This window comes from Sus scrofa, chromosome 2 (assembly GCF_054392235.1).
Source record: "Sus scrofa isolate SSC_HxYL_T2T_F1_AM1 chromosome 2, Sscrofa_HxYL_maternal_Yorkshire_Landrace_v2.0, whole genome shotgun sequence".
Lineage (NCBI taxonomy): Eukaryota > Metazoa > Chordata > Mammalia > Artiodactyla > Suidae > Sus > Sus scrofa.
In genome coordinates this window covers 79,647,036-79,666,699 of record NC_139384.1, presented here as the reverse complement: position 1 = coordinate 79,666,699, position 19,664 = coordinate 79,647,036, and the positions used below count along the sequence as shown (strand labels likewise).

The 19,664-nt window shown below is 53.2% G+C and overlaps 2 protein-coding genes across 5 annotated transcripts in view; one reads left to right on the top strand and one right to left on the bottom strand.

Annotated features, from left to right (window-relative positions):
* PDE4A (phosphodiesterase 4A) overlaps window positions 1-6,791 on the bottom strand; it is a 54,122-nt gene extending 47,331 nt beyond the window's left edge. For all 3 annotated transcript variants that reach the window (XM_085009618.1, XM_085009627.1, XM_085009620.1), the window contains exon 1: window positions 6,695-6,791. The gene's annotated coding sequence lies outside the window, so the exon portion shown is untranslated. The remainder of the gene's footprint in view (window positions 1-6,694) is intronic.
* Window positions 6,792-8,103: 1,312 nt separating this feature from the next.
* On the top strand, window positions 8,104-18,318 carry CDC37 (cell division cycle 37, HSP90 cochaperone). 2 transcript variants are annotated; one of them, NM_001123096.1, is made up of 8 exons: window positions 8,104-8,299; window positions 13,897-14,178; window positions 14,514-14,622; window positions 14,742-14,857; window positions 14,946-15,068; window positions 15,569-15,751; window positions 15,850-15,921; window positions 17,754-18,318. In NM_001123096.1, exons 1-8 carry the CDS (start codon window positions 8,198-8,200, stop codon window positions 17,907-17,909), a joined length of 1,143 nt encoding a protein of 380 aa, NP_001116568.1. In that variant the 5' UTR covers window positions 8,104-8,197; the 3' UTR covers window positions 17,910-18,318. The 2 variants fall into 2 exon arrangements, with proteins under 2 accessions (NP_001116568.1, XP_020932429.1); XM_021076770.2 differs by having other exon boundaries at window positions 8,133-8,299; window positions 14,340-14,622; window positions 17,754-18,315.
* The last annotated feature ends 1,346 nt before the right edge of the window (window positions 18,319-19,664 follow it).

The window sequence follows — 19,664 nt, the reverse complement described above, 5'->3', positions numbered from 1 at the left end:
AACCCAAGTCGGATCCTTTCCCTCTTCTGCTCAGAGCTCTCCATGGCTTTCACCTTACTCAGAGAAGTCAAAGTCCTCAAGAAGAGGCCCACACGGTTCACCCTGATGTATTCAGTCACCTACCTATTCTCATCTCCTCCCACTCTCGTGGCTCACTCTGCTCTGTCTACACGGGTCTCTTGGTTGTTTCTGGACACACCAGGCACAATCTAGTCTCAGGGGCTTTGCACTTGCTGTTCTTTCTGCCTAGAACTCTGTTCTCTTAAATAGCCACAAGTCCTTTACATCCTCCCGGCCTTTGTGCACATCTCACCTTCCCAGGCATCTCTGGTGGCAATTCTCTTCACCCCAATTCTGTTTAAAATTGCTAGCCCCTCAGGATTCCTTGAACCCCTTTATCCTGCTCTATTTTTCTACAGCATTCATCATTTCATAACATACTATGAAATTTACCTATTGCATGTATTGTCTGTCTTGTCCCATAGTAGAATATCAACTGCAGGAGAACACAAATATTTTATCTTTTTGGTTTTTTTTTTTTGCTTTTTTTTTTTTTTTTTTTAGGGCTGGACCTGTGGGCATATGGAAGTTCCCAGGCTAGGAGTTGAATTGGAGCTGGAACTGCTGGCCTATTACCACAGCCACGTTAACACCACATCCAAGCCTCATCTGCAACCTACACTACAGCTCACAACAACACTGGATCCTTAACCCACTGAGTGAGGCCAGGGATCAAACCCACGTCCTCATGGATACTAGTCGGGTTCCTTACAGCTGAGCCACAATGGGAACTCCCTATCTATTTTATTAATTACTGTATTTCTAGTGCCTAAAACTGAATCTTGAACGTAGTAGGTTCTTATTAAGTGTTTGTCCAATGTCTGTGTCTGGTTATTATTTTGAAGACTCAAGAGCGTACTCATAAAGTTCATAGCAGGTCTACTATGGACTAGCTACTTCACCCCCTACTTTCCCTCTTACTTCTTTTTTTTTACCATATAACACTAGTTAGCACGTCAGTTCAATGTGAACTAGTAGAAGTGAATGTAAACATCATCTCAGCTACCTAGTGCTTAACATCAAGCAAACCTGTGACAGACAATTGTTGAAAAATAGATGAATGATATAAAGATAGCTTAAGGTCATTTTCACTTCTCAGCCAGACTGAACTAGCCTATGTTCTGGGCTCCCACTCATGCTTATTCTGCCCCCATTAAAGCACTCCTCATTTGAGGTTGTGATTATTTGTACTCCCCACTAGAGCTCTGTGAGGGCAAGAGGTGTTACACATTCATCATGCCCCCCCCCCCCGTAGTCTCAGTGTATCCTGAATGAATAAATGAAGGAATGGATTAGACACTCAGGGAATAGTGCACCTTCTCCTCTGTATGCAGACAGACACATGTGCTCAGACAGGCAGAGAAAGAGCCATTGCAGTAAGGGCCATGCTTAGGCTCTAGTATTACATTGACAGATCTGCATTCAAACCCCGACTCTGCCACTTATACCTTTGGGCAAGTTGCCTAACCTCTTTAAGCTTCAGTTTCCTTATCTGTAAAATGGGGATAAAGTCCTACCTATCCGAGGAGGTTGTTGTGATGATGAAGTGAAGCAATGCATGTAAGGTTCTGAGCACAGTGCCTGGTTCTTAGTAGATGCTCACAAAACAGTAGGCCCTATCCTAATAATACTAATAATTATCACTGTTGTTGACTCATGTGGAGCTATAGAACAGATATGGGAGACAGCTACACATTCGCAAAGACCTCAGTTCCTCCCATCTTCCCCCTCATCCTACTGGCCTCCTCGCTGTTCCTCAAACACTTCAAGCATATTTAGACCTCAGGGCCTTTGCACTTGCTTTTCCCTTCACCTAGAAAACTAGCCTCAGATATTCTATGCTCCTCTCACTGCCTGATCTCCCTGACTCTGCTTGATTGTTATAGATGTATATAATGTTCTAACAAGATATGTAATTTACCTATTATTTATTAGTTATTGCCTGTTCTTTGGTTAGGACATGAGATCAGGATATTGGTCTGTTTTTTTCCTCCCTGCTGTCCAGGACCTAGGACAATGCTAGCATACAGCAGGTGCTCAACAAATGTCTCTTTTTCTCTTTCTTTCTTTCTTTCTTTTTGTCTTTTTTTTTTTTTTTTTTTTTTGGTCTTTTGGCTATTTCTTGGGCCACTCCCGTGGCATATGGAGGTTCCCAGGCTAGGGGTCGAATCGGAGCTGTAGCCACCGGCCTACGCCAGAGCCACAGCAACTCAGGATCCGAGCCGAGTCTGCGACCTACACCACAGCTCACAGCAACGCCGGATCGTTAACCCACTGAGCAAGGGCAGGGACCAAACCCGCAACCTCATGGTTCCTAGTCGGATTCGTTAACAACTGCGCCACGACGTGAACTCCTCTTTCTTCCTTCCTTCCTTCCTTCCTTCCTTCCTTCCTTCCTTCCTTCCTTCCTTTCTTTCTTTCTTTCTTTCTTTCTTTCTTTCTTTCTTATGGACACACCTGCTGTATATGGAAGTTCCCAGATCTAGAGGTCAAATTGGAGCTGCAGCTGCCAGTCTATGCCACAGCCACAGCAACGCCAGATCTGAGCCACATCTGCAAACTAAACCACAGCTCATGGCAATGCCAGATCCTTAACCCACTGAGTGAGGCTGGGGATCGAACCTGCGTCCTCATGGATACTAGTTGGGTTTGTTACCACTGAGCCACGATGGGAATGCCCATCTTGATATTCTTCATAATTTTTTTTTTTTCTTTTTAGGCCCACACCAGAGGCATGTGGAAGTTCCCAGGCTAGGGGTAGAATCGGAGCTACAGCTGCGGGCCGACACCACAGCCACAGCAACACTGGATCCGAGCCACGTCCGCAACCTACACAACAGCTCATGGCAATGCTGGATCCTTAATCCACCGAGCAAGGTCAGGGATTGAACCAGCCTCCTCATGGATGCTAGTCAGATTTGTTTCTGCTGAGCCACAACAGGAATGTCTCTTCATAATTTTGAACAGGGGCCCTACACTTTCATCTGGTCCTGGGCTCTGCAAAATTCCATAGCCAGTCCTAGCTATATCCAGTGCCCAGAACAGCCCATGGTAGGTGCCCAAGGATTTGTGCAATGAAGGAAGGAATGGAGGAGACCAGGGGAGAGAGATGGAGATACACTCGCCACCACTGTCTGCACCACCACCCCATCTGCACATCTGCAGAGGCATGGGATGCAGGGCACCTCAGGAACTGGCCTGAGTGTCCAAGTGGAGGGGTGCTGCTAAGCCTGTCTTCCCATTTCCTAGACAGGGCTGGCTGGGAAGGGGGTCCAAATGGCAGTGCAAGCAGCTCTGGGCAGCTCTCACCAGGTTCAGGGTGAGGAGCAGCCTCTTCTCTCACCAAGCTCATCCAAGCCCCTGGCCTGGCCCAACAGAGGAGCACTGGCTTCACCCAGCCCGCACCTCCTTCAGAAAGACGTGGGGGAGTTCCCATTGTGGCTTAAGAACCCGACTAGTATCCATGAGGATCTGGGTTCAATCCCTGGCTTTGCTTGGTGGGTTAAGTGTCTGGCATTGCCGAGAGCTGTGGTGTAGGTCATAGACAGGGCTCGGATCTAGCATTGCTGTGGCTGTGGCATAGGACAGCAGCTGCAGCTCCAATTCAACCCCTAGCCTGGGAACCTTCATAAGTTGCAAGTGCAGCCCTAAAAAAAAAAGAGAGAAAGAGACGTGGGGATGGCAGCCAACAAGAGGAGAGGAAATGAGGATACATGCCCTCAACCACACCTTGCCCTAGACCAGTCAAGCCTGAGGAGGAACAGTTATGCCTGGAAGCTGGGAAGGTATCCCAAGGTCCCAGTCCGCAGGCACGTGTGTGTGCACGCACACGCGCACATGGGCATGTGCAAGACATAAGACTTTGTACATGGCTGTCCATGTGCAACCGGAAAGGTAGAATTTTCTGGGAGTTTGAGTGTTGTGTAGCTGAGGCCAGACCGTACCTGCAGGAGTATGCATAATTGACAAGGTGGCACCACATCCGTCTACCAGTCTAGGTGGGCATGAAGCTGGCTGTGTTTCTGTGTGACTGTAATATGAGTATGTGTGTATGTGGAGAGGGGAGGGTATGTGAATGTAGGTGCAGCAGGAAGCAGCGTTTTACACCGGTTAGCAGTGTAGATTCTTGGAGTTCCCTGGTGGCTCGGTGGGTTAAGGATCCAGCATTGTCACTGATGTGGCTTGGGTCATTGTTGCTGTTGTGGATTCAATCCCTGGTTTGGCAACTTCCAAATGCCTCGGGCGTGGCCAAAAAAAGAATGCGGATTCTGGGTTCAAATCTCTGCAGAGCCACTCCGTACTATTGGGCCTCAGACACATTCTTCAGGTTCTCAGGCTTCAGGTTGTACATGGTGTTTATTGTGATTATGTTTGTCTGGATCAACATGTGTGTGTATGTTTGAAGAAGAATGCAACTCCTCTAGGAGGTCTTCTGGATGGATACCCAACCCGTAGTGGACCCCTCCATTTTTATCTCGTGACGCAAGCTATTTCTATCATCATCCTAATCATAATTTGTTGTTATGTATTTATTTGTTTTTGTTGTTCTCTGTTTACTAAGTGTCAGCTCCATGGGGGCAGGGGGTTTTGTTCTGTTCACTGCTGTGTCCTCAGGACCTGGCACCCAATAGACACTGAGTAAATACTTGTTGAGTGAGCTAATGCAGGGCTGTGTCTGTGTGGTATGGGGAGAGAGATGGGCGCTGGGCTGGGTTCCTGCAGGAACCTGTACTCAAGTCTGGTCCCTACTCTCTTCCATTCCCAGCTGTTCACAACCATTCCTTCAGCCATCCTCACTTGTATGGAAATGATGACACCCCATAAACTCCCTATGTTGCTTTTGAAAACATCTTTCCCCTTTTCTGGTTCTTAGAAGAATTTTTTTTTTTTCGCTTTTTAGGGCCAGGCCTGCAGCATATGGAAGTTCCTAGGTTGGGGGCTGAATTGGAGCTGCAGCTGCAGCTGCCAGCTTACACCACAGCCACAGCAACACCAGATCTGAGCCACACCTGTGATATACACCACAGCTCAGGGCAATACCAGATCCTTAACCCATTGAGAGAGGCAGGGATTGAACCTGCATCTTCATGGATACTAGTTGGATTCGTTTCTGCCACACCACAACGGGAACTCCATTTTTTTTCCTTTTCTTTCTTTTGCTTTTTAGGGCTGCGCCCATGGCATATGGAAGTTCCCAGGCTAGCTTTTCTGGGTCTTAGGATTCACTTGCCTCATCTGTAAAATGGGAGAGAGGATGGATTGGTTCATGATAAGTCTCCTATCTGATCTAAAGTGCTATGAAAATAATTGTAATGTAATCCCCTCTTTAACTTATTCAATATTTATTGAGTACTTACTGTGTACCAGGCACTGTTCTAGACCTGGCCCTGCCCTCATGGAGCTGAAAGTGAATGAAGGAAGGCAGATACAAACCACAAATCTCAAATCTCATTTAATCCTTTTTTTTTTTTTTTTTAGGGCTGCACTCTTGGCATATGGAGGTTCCCAGGCTAGGGGTCTAACCTGAACTGTTGCTGCCAGCCTACACCACAGCCACTGCAACTCAGGATCTGAGCTGTGTCTGTGACCCACACCACAGCTCACGACAACGCTGGATCCTTAACCCACTGAGCAAGGCCAGGGATCAAACTTGCAACCTCATGGTTCCTAGCTGGATTCATTTCCACTGCGCCAGGACAGGAACTCCAAATCTCATTTAATCTTGACTCCCGCGCCCCAGTCACTCTCTAAGCCTCGTGGAATTTCAGTCTTCACAGTCCGAAATCACGGTAGGCATTTCTGTTTACATATGGATCTTTCTCCCTTACCAGCCTCCAGGGGCAGCAGAACAGGGACCCAGCTGGTTTTGTTGGTTGCTGTAGCCTGACAGCCTGGCCACAGTACCCCGGCACACAGTAGGCACTTGCCAAATATGTGTTAAATGAACTGTGAAATAAATGATGGAGTAACAGCAGACTCGCATGCGTGACCTCCCCAAATCCTAGGTGTGTCATCACCCAGATGAGGAAATCAAGGCTCAGGAAGGCAAAGCTGACTACCCAGTCCTACCACCACAGCTAAGCATTGTCTGGCTGTGGGATGCAGCAGAGAAAGCTTGGGTAGCTTAGAGGAGCATTCCCAGTCCCCCACCCCCATCACACAGGTGTAAGACATACAGCCAGGGAAGCACTGATGTGGGGAGGGCGGTTGGGAGACCCGGGGACGGTGCAAAGCAACTCGGGGATCTCTGTCTCAGTTCCCAGGACTAGAGATGCTGTGTTGGCAGGAGGTTAGGAAACGCTTGGCACTGTTGGGGGAGCTTCCGGCGCCCTGTCCCCAGTTCTGGGAGCTGAGTCTCCTGGGATCCTGTTTCGCTGGGGCCAGGAAGTTCCAGTATCCGCAGCCAGGTAGAGACCCCCGTGTATACCCGGAATCCCCGACATCCGGGGTTCTCCCCACACACCTTCAGCCCAGAAGCCGGCCTGAAGCCCTCAGAGGGCGTACAGGGGGGACTTTGATTTTAATGGGGGGTACCTGACTTTTCTGGGGGACAGGAAAACTCCCTCCGTCTTAGCCCCCTCCCTCTTGGGCGCCAGGTTCCCCTCCCCACCGCAGCTTTTAGCCCAAATCTTACCTTGCAGGGGGACTGGGGAGGGGATGCCCCGCCCTCTCCGGCCTGGGGGGCGGGAGGGGACAGGGGTGTCCAGACCCTTTGTTGTTTGCTGGTGTGTGTGTGTGTGTGTGTGTGTGTGTGTGTGTGCGCGCGCGCGCACGCGCGATTGTCAGACCTGAGGTGTGGGTCCGTGCGCGCGCGAGCCCAGGCCGTGACGGCTGCTGAGATGCTGGACTGCCGGGGCTGGAGAGGGAGGAGGAGGAGAGGGGGACTCCCCCGCCCCCGCCCGCCTCCTTGCCGGTTTGAATGAAGCGTGAGGGGGAGGGGAGGCAGCGGGCAGGAGCTTTGTCAGGACGTGTCCCCTCCCCTTCCCCCGACTGGGGAATCCCCTCCCATCCCCCCTGCGCCCCCATTTAGAGACCTTTACTCCTTTCTCTCCAGCCTTTTCCCTCCAAACGCCCACTCTGGGGGAGTCTGGAAGAGGCGCCCTTCACGCAAGTGGTTGAAGCTTCTCCCATCCCCCACGCCATCGGAGCATCCTTTAATCTGAGATAATCCCGGCCCTAGGCTGCAACGCGGCCTTTTATCCTGGTATCAAAGCGTGGGTAGGGATATATGAAAGTGTGTGGCTGGGGTCGCTCAAGCTCAATGTAAGAGTCCTTAGAGCCCAGGACCAGAAAAGGGGCCCCAGACGAAAGGGGAAGGCCTGCTAGCGGTCCTAGAGCACTACCACCGGGAAAGATTCCCCACTTGGTGTGAGGCCAGAAGCACTGGCCGCTAGTTAGACATTGGTGCCACCCAGCGGCCGCACGGGGAGACGCTGTGGATCGGCTCCCGAGACTAGTTAAATGAAGTCTGGGTGATTCCGAAGGGGGGCGCGCGAATCCCCGTTCAGGAGTGGCAGAAGCGAGGAGGAGGCTGTGGTTCGAGCCGGGGAAACACCAGGCCCCAAGGCAGAGCCACAGCACTCCCATCACCTCCAACCCCTCAAGGGCAGGGCCATATCCTTCCTTCACTTAGACCCTCCCAGGACAGGGTCCTGTACCCCTCGGACTGGGAAGGTCCTTCCATATCAGACAACCTCCCCAACACAGCTAAATCCCCCTTCACAAGGAACCCAGCAGTGGGCTAGGGCTGACGTCACTGCAGCGTGGCTAAGAGGACAATCCTCTCCCTCAGGCTCGCCAACTGCTCACTTACGGCCGCCGTAAAGGCCCACTATGCGGCGGCAGGAGATTAGCGGGGCTCGAGGTTGGAGAACCCACTCATATACCCCCCAGGAAGTGCCCGAAGCAGGATGGGATGAGGTTTGAGGGAGAATCCCAGGAGTTGGGACACGTGCGCAGGGCTCTTTAAGAACTCGGTCGCCAGGGCCGCTGCCAGGGTTACTAAGGATGTGACGTCACGTGCGGGCGGGGGCGTGCGCGCCCAGACGGAAGCGGAAGGGGCGGGGCTCGGCGGTCCGAGTCTCCGTGCTGCCGCTACCGCCGCCAGAGTCGGAGCTGGCTGGGCCGCCAAGGCAAGATGGTGGACTACAGCGTGTGGGATCACATCGAGGTGTCTGACGATGAAGACGAGACGCACCCCAATATCGACACTGCCAGCCTCTTCCGCTGGAGGCACCAGGTAGAGCGCGCGCGGCCAGCCCCTTCCCCCACTCCCGGGTCTCTGCTTCAGAGTTCTGACTTCAGATACTGCTAGGAACCCGGCCATGGACACCTGAGATTCCCACCCTACAGTCTGGACTTTCAGTAGCGCCCAGGGTTCTTCGATTCAACTCCGGGATCCCAGAACTTCCGGGACCCTTGAGTCCCTTGCCTGCTATCCGAGCCTCCCCCTGCCGATTTCTTCTTGGAACTCCCAGTTCACCCCTAGGGCACCTTCTTCAGAGTTTAACTACCAAGACAAGCTTTGGGCTTCCCCCCCAGTTCCGTTTGGGACCTTCCATTTACGCTCCGAATCTTACCTCAGAATCTTGACCCTGATCCTATTCAAGTACCCCCTTGTGATCTTGGACATCCCATGGGCCCCTCCCAATCCCTAGAGTTCCCAGTACTTTAAGTTGTAAGTCTGTTCTTCGATCGGCCTTTCTGGGTCCCAGTGGTGATTCCCGTTTAGATCCAGAAATCCTCTAAATACAACAAGGAATTCTGTCCTTCCTTGAGATTTCTGTTCCTGGCGTGGGACTCCAGCCCACACCCAGGACCCCTTTCCTGGAACTTAAACCAGTGCCCATCAGTATCCTTAGTCCCATCTAGGACTGGCATTTTGAAACCTAGTTCCCTTTCAGATTGAACCACCAGCTCTACCCTTGATGGAGCTTCCAATTCCGGCCACTCTCCTTCAGCCTCACATACTGTAGACCCAGTTTCCCATTATGTCAGGAAATCCTACCCACGTGGCTTCCCCCCAGCTAGAGCCCCTGCCCCTGCTTGGTACTGCAGACCCAGTCACCAAACTCTCCCCCCCACCCAAGACAGGCTTCCTGTAGGAGTCAGCTTTGGAAAGCCTCATTCAAATGCAAGTCCAGGACCCAAACCCACCCCTTCTTCCTTCTGACCCTAGCATGGACTGCTGATCTCAGACACCCAGAGTGACCCTGCTTTTACCAGAAACCCTCCCAGTCTGATTCCAGATTCATTGCCCTACTTTTACTTATTCCCCAAATCCAGACTCCAGGATCCCAAAGTCTGTTCTCTTGCCCTTCTCCCACCCAGCAGTGTTCACAGGCCAGCAAAATAGCCCTCCTAAGATGTAATGTTCTAGCCTCCTGCTCCCCAAAATCAGAGCTCCGGCACCCACATTCCTGTGCCTATGAGACTTTGAAACTCAGGGCATATACCTCTCAGAACCTTCCAGTTAGGAATTCCTCACCCCATTTTTCCGTGTATCAGCTCCCAGTCCTTTTTCTAGAAACTCCTAGAAGGGCTCTTCCCCTTCCTGCCAAGACACAGCATGAGTCCCTACATCTGCTACCCAGTGCTAGTTCCAACCCATTCCTTAAAGCAGCAGTCTCCTGGGTAGTGTCCCTGCTGGGCAAGCCGCTGGAGTGTAAGAAGAAAGTTCTAGCACTTCTCTCTTTCTTGCCATGTGTAACATTTTATCATGAAATATTTAAGATCTCTGCAAAGCTCTGAAGACTATCCTCAGGAACATGGATTACTGTCACATAGTCAATCTATGCCACTGTGTGGTGGATGTTCTGGTCCTGCTGGGCGGCAGGCTAGTGCCCCCTCTCCTACCTCGTCTTCCTCTCACCACGCCCTTCTCCCTCCTGGCCAAAACTCTTTCCTGGCCTGCTACTGAGAGTTCCTGGGCAGCGGTGGAGAGGGTCGGAGGTAGAGAGCCTGGTGTCTCCAGCAGCACCAAGTTCAGTGGCAGGCAAGCCTAGGTTCTTATCCCAGCCCTGCCACAGGACACTGGTGCTTTACTCTAGGGGGAGCAAGACCCCCACCTCCACGAGTCAATCATAGGAAGTGAGTAAGCATTCCAGAGGGAAAGAGGGGATTCTAGAACAAATAGCCTGGAGTGCTTCTGAGCGCAGGCCTGCCCACCTGGGTTCAGATCCTGGCTCCTTCAGAATCACAGACTTACTGCCTGGCAAGTTGTTTTTTCTTTTTCTTTTCTTTTTTTTTTTTCATTTTTGGCCACCCCATGGCATGTGACGTTCCCAGGCCAGAGATCAGATTTGAGTCGCAGTCGTGACCAAAGCTGCAGCTGTGGCACTGGCAGATCCTTGACCCACTGTGCCAGGTCGGGGATTGAACCAGAGTCACAGTGCTCCCAAGATGCCACCTGTCTCGTGCCACAGTGGGAGCCCTCCCAGTGAGTTTGGATTGCTCTGTGCCTTCATTTCCCCAGCAGGGAATCTTCACAGTATCTACCCCATAGGGTTGTTGTGAGGATCACCTTTTGTATTTAATGTGTGTTAACACTCTCAGGACAGCACACGGATGGAATAAGTTCTGTGGAGACTTTAGTTTTTGTCATCGTTTAGGTCATTCACACTCATGGTAAAAAAAAAAAGAACCTCAAGATTCCAGAGGGGACAGGTGAGTCCTCCCAGCTCCAGCTCCCTGCCTCCCTGGCTCCCTTGCCCAGAGACAAATAAGTACTGGTTTCTTGTGGCCCCTTCCAGTGAGCTTATGTGGCATCAAGGTTCTGGGAGCCTCGGTTCCCTTATGTATAAGGCAAGGTGTCAGTGACACCTGTGGCCCCTTCTCACTGCTGGGGCTTCTGCCCTGCCCAGCTGGGTACAGCCCCTCCTAGAGCTGTAAAGCCCATGCCAGGCAGGCTGCCACCCTCACCGCTCCAGGAGTCCTTTATTTAGCTTGGGCCTCCTGGCAGCTGCTCAGAGGATGCCGAGATTTCGATGGCTACCCAGCAGAAACCAGCAGCGTGGTACGTTCCTGCTGTCACCTGAGGCCAACCATAGAGAGCCCCTCATATTGTAGCGGGAAGGCTCCAGGGCGACGCAGGCCCATCATGGAGCAAGAGAGGTGACAGAAGATGCAAGGCATTCCCTGCAAAGCAAGGGCTTTCTCCCATCTTCATCCACATGGGAAAAGCGAGGCTTGTGATTGGCTGGGTTGTTCCTGTGGAGCAATAGAGAAGGGCTCAGGTCTCCCAACTCTCACCCAGCATGGGCCCGGCCCTGTGCTAGGACCTAGAGATCCAACCTCGAATAAAGTACAGAAGCAAGTTAGCAGACCATCCTTGTGGCCTTGGCCGTGACAATGGTGTTAACAGTGGGACGTGTATACTGAGTGCTGTGTTGCAAGTGGTTTCCTTGAAGTAACTCTTTTAGTCCTCGCAACAACTCTGTGAGGCCCCATTTTTTTGGAGGGGGGACACCAAGGCAGGGAGAGGTGTAAGCAGCTTGGCCAAGGTCACAAGCCAGTAAGTGCCAGTATGATGCAGCAGCAACCACTCCCAGTGACCCGCATTTACTCTGGGCTAAGCACTTTGAAGTACATTTTCTTATTTGAGCCCCTGTGTAGTCCCCAGAAAGAGATTGTCTGCCCGGACAGGCAGTAATGACATTAGTCAGCATGGAAATGCTGCTCACCAAGCACAGCTCTGGACTGTCTTCTTTATAACCCATTTTGTTTCTCCCGGTGCAACCCTGTGAGATTGGCACTGTTGTCTGCCTCTGACAGATGAGGAACTGAGGTTCAAGAATTGGCCCTGGGAACCCTTGGCCATTACATGGTGGCTCTGGGATATGACCCCAGGTCTAGGGCCTGAAGGACATCCACCAGTATCTCCTCACCTCATCTGATGATCACAGAGGGGCCGTTGGGGCTGAGTGGTTGAGTGGTTCTAGCAGGGGTGGGCTCCCTTTTTTTTGGGGGGGGGGTCTTTTTAGGACTGCACCCGAGGCATATGGAAGTTTCCAGGCTCAGGGGTGAATTGGAGCTGCAGCCACAACAATGTCAGATCTGAGCCACATTTTTGACCTACACCACAGCTCATGGCAACACCGGATCCATTAACCCACTGAGCGAGGCCAGGGATCAAAACTGTGTCCTCATGGATACCACTAAGCCACAATGGGAACTCCGGGCGGTGGGGGGCTCTTGGGGAAGACTCTGATGAAGCTGAGACTTGGGGACAAGCAGATGGTGTAAGGGGAAGAGGGTTCCAGGTGGGAGGAATAGCATGTGCAGAGGCTAACAGGTATGAGAGGGCAGGTCCATCCAGGGAACCACAAGGGCCAGCCTTAGCCTGGGCCCTAACCTTCCAAGGAGGCTTGGTGCCCTCTGGACAGCTTGGGGGCAGGGGATCTGGGGTCCCATCTGAACCCAGATCCTCCAGATGGAGGTGTCAGGGAGGGCTGTGGGCAGGTGCACATGCGTTTCAAAGGCTTTGGCAGTGTCTCAGCCTGGAAAGCGGGGGGATGGGGGGAGGACGATGATCAAAGATGGTGGTGCCTTTCAGGGCTCAGTAGAGCAGACAGTGCTGGGAGCTGGGGAAGGTGATGGGGTGGGAAATGGGGAGGCCCAGTGATCTGATAGAGTTCTGGATAGGGGACCAAGGAGATGGGATGCTATCATTGAGCTTGGGGTGCAGAGGAGGAGGAGATCTGGGAAGCAGCATCTAGGATGAGGTGGGGACAGGAGGCTGGTGGGCACCATGCTGGGCGTGCTGGCCTGGAGACAGGCGAGTGGGCCTCTGCAGATCCACGTGTAACACCAGATGGAGCAAAGTGGAGAAACACCTGGAAATGAACACTGTCAAGATTTGGAGGCAGTTAGGGAGGGACAGGGCTAATGGCAGGCCTCAGCTGGGTGCAGGAGGTGGTGGCGATCTTCACTGAGGGAAGACACAGCAAAAAAGCAAGTTTGGGGAGCTCAGGTGGGGAATTCAGTTTGGGGCACAGAGTTGGAGGTGACTGTGGGAAGCCCGGCAGGCGGGGGAGGGTGGTGGAGTGTTACCGAGGGCAGCTCCAGGGAGGAGGGGAAGCCCGAGACCCTGAGGGGGTGGCCATGCCTCCAGCCAGCATCTCAATACTTTATTACATCCAGCATGCCTTCCCTGGATCCCTCCTATGCACCAGCCCCAGTTCCTGGCTCCGGAGACAACAGTGAACAGGTCCCCAAGCCAGTATCTTTGGAGGAGGACAGTGCTTAAGACATGATAAATAATTGTCACGGGACATTGTTGGGTCACGAGTGCTGAGGAGGAAGATCAAGCAGAGCAGAATAGGGGAGGTTGTGACCTTCAGTAGGGGGGTCAAGGAAAGCATCATCTGTTGAAGTCCTTTGAAGATGATAAGGATGCAAAGGGGTTGGCGGGGGTGGTCTGGGGAGAGAGCCTTCCAGGCCAAGGGAACAAAGAGCAAGTGCAAAGGCCCTGAGGTTTGAAGTGGGTTCATGAAGGTAACCCTAACCCTAACCCAGTGTAGGGTGAGCAGGAGGAGATGAGGGCATGGAGGTGACAGGACAAATCGTGCACAGCCTTGTGGACTGTGGGAAGAACTTGGGCTTGTGCTCAGCATGAAGTGGGAGCCATAGAGGGTTCTGAGCAGAGAAAGGACCTGCCCTGGCTCAGGTGTACCTCTAGGGGCGAGAGCGGAAGTTGGGAGTCCAGTGTAGGGAGGGTGGTGAGGCCACACTGTGGGGCCATTCCCAGGTGCCACTGCCGGGAGCCTGAGGCTGGGATGGGGCAGGGGTCAAGGGACAAGCCGTTCCCTAGAGCGATGGGCCATCCCCCTCCTGTAGGCCCGGGTGGAGCGCATGGAGCAGTTCCAGAAAGAGAAGGAGGAGCTGGACCGGGGCTGCCGCGAGTGCAAGCGCAAAGTGGCCGAGTGTCAGCGGAAGCTGAAGGAGCTGGAGGTAGCTGAGGGCGAGGGCGGCGAGGCCGAGCTGGAACGGCTCCAGGCCGAGGCACAGCAGCTGCTCAAGGAGGAGAGGAGCTGGGAGCAGAAGCTGGAGGAGATGCGCAAGAAGGAGAAGAGCATGCCCTGGAACGTGGACACACTGAGCAAGGATGGCTTCAGCAAGGTGTGTGTGGGGAGAGAGAGAGGGGTGTGTGGGAAGCTTTGCTTGGGGTGGGGGAGGTCCAGGAACAGAGGCCAGGTGCTGGGGTCAGTGGGGGAGGAGGAGATGGGGGGCTGGGTAGGTGAGGCACCCCACTGGTACCCCTCCCTCTGATCTGCCCCAAGGCCCTAGTCCGAGGCCACACCTGCCACGCCCACGCTCCCACCACATTGAGGTTCACGACGCTGTCACCACCTCCACCCTGGACGGGATGGGCGATGCGGCCGAGGCCCACCCGGCCACGTTCGAGGCGCTCCATGGCCTCGCTCCAGCCCACTCCCCTTCTCGCCCCACCACAGAGCATGGTCAATACCAAGCCTGAGCAGGCGGAGGAGGAGTCGGAGGAGGTGAGGGAGCAGAAACACAAAACCTTCGTGGAAAAGTATGAGAAACAGATCAAGCACTTTGGTGAGTTGGGCGCAAGGCCTCTCAGGGGGTTGGGGGAGGCCAGGTAGGTGGCGCCTGTGACAAGGGCTGGTCCTCTGCCTCCAGGGCCCTTCCAACACCTTGCCCATACCTTCTCACAGGCATGCTCCGCCGCTGGGACGACAGCCAGAAGTACTTGTCAGACAATGTCCACCTGGTGTGCGAGGAGACCGCCAACTACTTGGTCATCTGGTGCATTGACCTAGAGGTAGAGGAGGTGAGTGGAGCCCACCCCTCGGGCTGGGGGAAGGCTCTGCTCTCTGTCCGCTACTTGGTGACGTTGTGCCTGTTTTCTCCCTTGGCAGAAATGTGCACTCATGGAGCAGGTAGCCCACCAGACCATTGTCATGCAGTTCATCCTAGAGCTGGCCAAGAGCCTAAAGGTGGACCCCCGTGCCTGCTTCCGGCAGTTCTTCACGAAGATCAAGGTCAGGGCTTGAGTGATCAAGGCAAAGCAGGGGTGGTCCTTCTCAGGGAACCAGCCTGCAGTCACTTGGGGGAGGCAGACCTGGGTCCACTCAGACTCAAGCCCCTGTGATCAGAACCTCCTATATCAGAGTAGTTCCCGCTGTGGCTCAGCAGTTTGAGAACCAGATGCAGGGCAGTCTGACGGGGTGATCTAGAGCTCGGGGGTGGCTGTGTTGAATTTGAGATGCCTGCAAAACTCCCCACGGGAGGACACACAGGAGGTGGGTGTCATGAGTCTGCAGTTCAAGAGGCCATGCAAGTCTCCAGCATAGAGAAGTAAAGTGAGCTCAGAGAAGGTGGAGGAGGCCAGATGGAGCAGAGGAGAGGCCTGAGCCCCATGGTGCCCAACAGACATGGCGAGCCCCAGGGCATTTCTGAAGACCTGCAGGGGTCGTGGCGGGGGGGTGGATTCCAGGCTCCCCCAGTCCGGTCCCGTGAACACCCCTGCTCCCTGCTGCAGACAGCCGATCGGCAGTACATGGAGGGCTTCAACGACGAGCTGGAGGCCTTCAAAGACCGTGTGCGGGGCCGCGCCAAGCTGCGCATTGAGAAGGCCATGAAGGAGTATGAGGAGGAGGAACGCAAGAAGCGGCTCGGGCCTGGTGGCTTGGACCCTGTCGAGGTCTACGAGTCCCTCCCTGAGGTGCGGTCTCCCTGGCCCCTGGTGGTCGAGTGGGCGGCCAGTAGAATCCCCTGGGGTCCTGGGAACCCAGGCCATGACCCCATCCCCTGTACCCACAGGAACTCCAGAAATGCTTTGATGCGAAGGACGTTCAGATGCTCCAAGACGCCATCAGCAAGATGGACCCCACCGTGAGTAACTACAAGGGTGCTAGGCCCCGCCTGGGAAGCCGTGTCTCCCTGCCCCCCTCCAGCCCTGTCACCTCCTGGGCTTCTCAAAGAAATAATGGAAGTTTTTGTCCCTGTGAGGCCAGCACACGAGGTGGCCAGCACATGAGGCAGCCAACCTTAGTGCCACACACTCACATTTATTGAGCACCTGCTGTGTGCTCAGTGTCAAGATTGAGTGTCCCTGTCACCCTGGGATGTTTATGAACATACCCAACTGACCTCACCTTTACTCGCAACTCTAAGTGGCCCAGGGAGGAGGACTCCCCCCTCCCCCCGAGCCTCAGTTAAACCAGTTTCTCTCTCACAAAATCCCCAGGGGGCGCTGAGCCCCCAGCTGGTAAAGGTTGGCTCTTATCAGGAGCAGTAATAGCACTGGTTGCTCAAGTACTTGGAGTCTATTAGACCTCGGTTTGACCCCATTCCTGCTGCTTGGCTCATTGGTTGGCCACACTGGTTTGCTCATCTGTAAAATGGGTAAAAATCACAAGGCCTGGCCCAGGGTTTCTAGAAGTTTCTGTGGGAAAGAGCATCTAGATTAAAGGTCTTCAGACTATGGCTTGCAGGCCTGCTGCCCGTCTGTAAATAAAATTTTATTGGCATGCAGCAACCAAGCTCATTTCTTTTCATCTTCTCTCTGGCTGATTTTGTGCCGTTAACCATAAAGTTGAGGCGCTCTGGGTTGAGAGGTTTCAACAGAGACGACGTAGTTTGCAAGTTTACTGTCTGGCCCTCTGCCAAAAAAAAAGTTTGCTGACCTTTGTTCTAGACCTACACTGTTTAAATTTGAATTAAAATCGGAGTTGTGGCTCAGTGGGTTGAACCTGACTAGTATCCTTGAGGACACGGGTTCGATCCCTGGCCTCTATCAGTAGGTTCAGGATCCAGCATTGCTGCAAGCTGCAGCGTAGGCTGCATGTGTGGCTCTGATTCCATCCCTAGCCTGGGAACTTCCATATGCCGCGGGTACACATGGAGGACAAAAATGTAAAAAAAGACAATAAATAGGAGTTTCCATCATGGCTCAGCGGTTAACAAATCTGACTAGCATCCATGAGGACGCAGGATCAATCCCTGGCCTTGCTCAGTGGGTTAGGGATCCAGCGTTGCCGTGAGGTGTGGTGTAGGTCGCAGACATGGCTTGGATCCTGTGTTGCTGTGGCTGTGGTCTGGGCTGGCAGCTCCAGCTCCACTAGCCTGGAAACTTCCATATGCTGTGGTTGTGGCCCTAAAAAGCAAAAAAAAAAAAAAGACAATAAATAAATAAAATAAATGAACTTGAATTAAAGTTAAGTAAAATACAGGAGTTCCCAGTGTGGCTCAGTGGTTAACGAATCCGACTAGGAACCATGAGGTTGCGGGTTCAATCCCTGGCCTCGCTAAGTGGTTTAAGGATCTGGCGTTGCCTTGAACTGTGGTGTAGGTCACAGACGCAGCTCAGATCTGGCATTCCTGTGGCTGTGGTGTAGGCTGGCAGCTACAGCTCCAGTTAGACCCCTAGCCTGGGAACCTCCAAATGCCGCGGGTGCAGCCCTCCAAAGACTAAAAGACAAAAAAAAAAGTTAGGTAAAATACAAAGTTCTGTCCTCCCCTTGCATCAGCCACATTTGAAGTACTCGGTAGCCACGTGTGGCAGGAGGCTACGCTGTTGCAGGGCGCAACTCACAGACCAATTCCACGCCTGAGGACAGCTCTGATCTAGAATAAGCAGGAAGCAGGCTTGAGGATGTGCAGGGGACAGAGAGGCCACCAGTAGGTGGCAGCCCAGCCTCACCTACCCACCCTTCTCCCCACAGGACGCGAAGTACCACATGCAGCGCTGCATCGACTCCGGCCTCTGGGTCCCCAACTCCAAGTCTAGCGAGGCCAAGGAGGGGGAAGAGGCGGGTCCTGGGGACCCTTTGCTGGAAGCTGCCTCCAAGTCGGGTGACGAGAAAGATGTCAGCGCGTGACCTGCCCCAGGCACCGCCTGCCTGCCTGCAGGCCCCTGTGCAACCCTTTTCAGAAAACAAATAGATGCCATCTTCCCAGCTCCTGGCTTCCTCCACTTTTGCTGCTCCTTGACCTAGCCTGGAGGGACCTGCTCACCCCCTCCACTGCCCCCGCCCCCCAGCGCTCATCCAAGTCTCTGCTTTGAGTCAAGGGGCTTCACTGCCTGCAGCCCCCCCATCAGCGTTATGCCAAAGGCCCGGGGGTCCAGGGAGGGGCAGAGGTCGCCAGGCTGGTCCTCAGGGTGGGGGTGGGGTCCCCAGCCGAGGAGCCTGCTCCAGTCACCGTGGGCTGTTTTCACTGTTTGTCCGCTGTCTCCTCTATAGTAAAGAGCAATTAGCTTCCAATAAAGGATTTCAGATGCTCCAAGGGACGTCCTGAGGGCTGTTGGCACAGCTCTTGTCTTGGGGGTGGGACAGAAACCCTGGTGAGTGTTGGGGGCTCCGCCTGTGATTTCCCCCCCCCACCCCAGCTTTGGCCTCTAGCAAATGGGCACTGTCCTCTATCCTCACTCCAGGCTCTTCCACATGCTGGGCCACCACCTGGAACACCTCCTCAGGACATCTTTTTTTATCAGTTCTAGCTCTATTCCTGTTAAGTCTTTGGCTTATCCCATTCCTCCAATCCCCCTACCAGCCACTCAGGTACATCACCCCTTACATGTCTCTCCTACCACGTGGCCACCTCTGTCTCCGAAAGAGATCTTGGGTCTGACCACTGCCCTTCATCCTCCACCCTGGTCCAGGTCCCCCATCACCTCTGTCCTGGGCACCTGCCCCAGCCCTCGCCCTGGCTCCCCTTTCCTCACTGGAAGGGGGTAGCTGCCAATGGGTACCTATTAACACGTGAGTCAGGGCACATCCCTCCCCTGGAGCAGAAGCCTAAACTCTCCCTGCAGCTCACCAGGCTCTGTACCACCTGCTTGGTCACCTCCTTGCTCTCATCTTGTGTCCTCCCCCTACTCTCCCTCTCACCAATTCCCTCCTTGAAGATCCATGAGCACTATCACTGTGAGCTTGGGCAACTTAACTCTGTCTCAGTGTCCTCCTCTGTAGATAGAGTCATGTAAGTGCCTCCCTCCCAGAGTTACCATGAAGAGTAAAAGATAATGTACAGGAGTTCCCTGATGGCCTAGTAGGTTAAGGATACTACATTGCTGCTGTGGCTCTGGTTCAGTCCCTGGCCTGGGGATTTTCGCATGCCACCAGTGCAGCCAAAAAGGAAAACAAAGGATGTACACGCACTCAGATGCAATGAAAATGTGGACCTCGGCACATGCCTGTCCCTCTCCTTTAATACCCTTCCCTGCAGTCTTCCTTTAAAAAGTAATGAAATATTTGGGCCACAGGAAAGGCTTAAAGAATACAGTGGTAGGGAGTTCCCTGGTGATCTAGTGATCAGCACTTGGCACTTACACCGCTGCTGCCTGGGTTCTACCCTGGTCTGGAAATAGATCCCACATCCAGCTGCTACGTGCCATGGACAAAATTAAAAAAAAAAAAAAAAGTAACAAGGACACATCAGTTTGTTTTGTTTTTTGTTTTTTTGGCTGCATGCACAGCACTCAGACATTCCTGGCCAGGATTTGAATCCACACTGCACCTGTAACCAGAGCCACAGCAGTGACAATGTTAGATTCTTAACCTGCTGAGTCATGAGGGAATGCCACATGTCAGCTTTTACTACTTTTTTTTTTTTAACTTTTTTTGCTTATTTAG

Bases quoted from the DNA above. Each gene is read 5' to 3' on its own strand.
- CDC37 (XM_021076770.2), top strand. From the start codon at position 8,198: ATGGTGGACTACAGCGTGTGGGATCACATCGAGGTGTCTGACGATGAA. The intron at 15,069-15,568 runs GTCAGGGCTTGA...TCCCTGCTGCAG, and splicing joins AGTTCTTCACGAAGATCAAG to ACAGCCGATCGGCAGTACAT. The intron at 15,752-15,849 runs GTGCGGTCTCCC...CTGTACCCACAG, and splicing joins TCTACGAGTCCCTCCCTGAG to GAACTCCAGAAATGCTTTGA.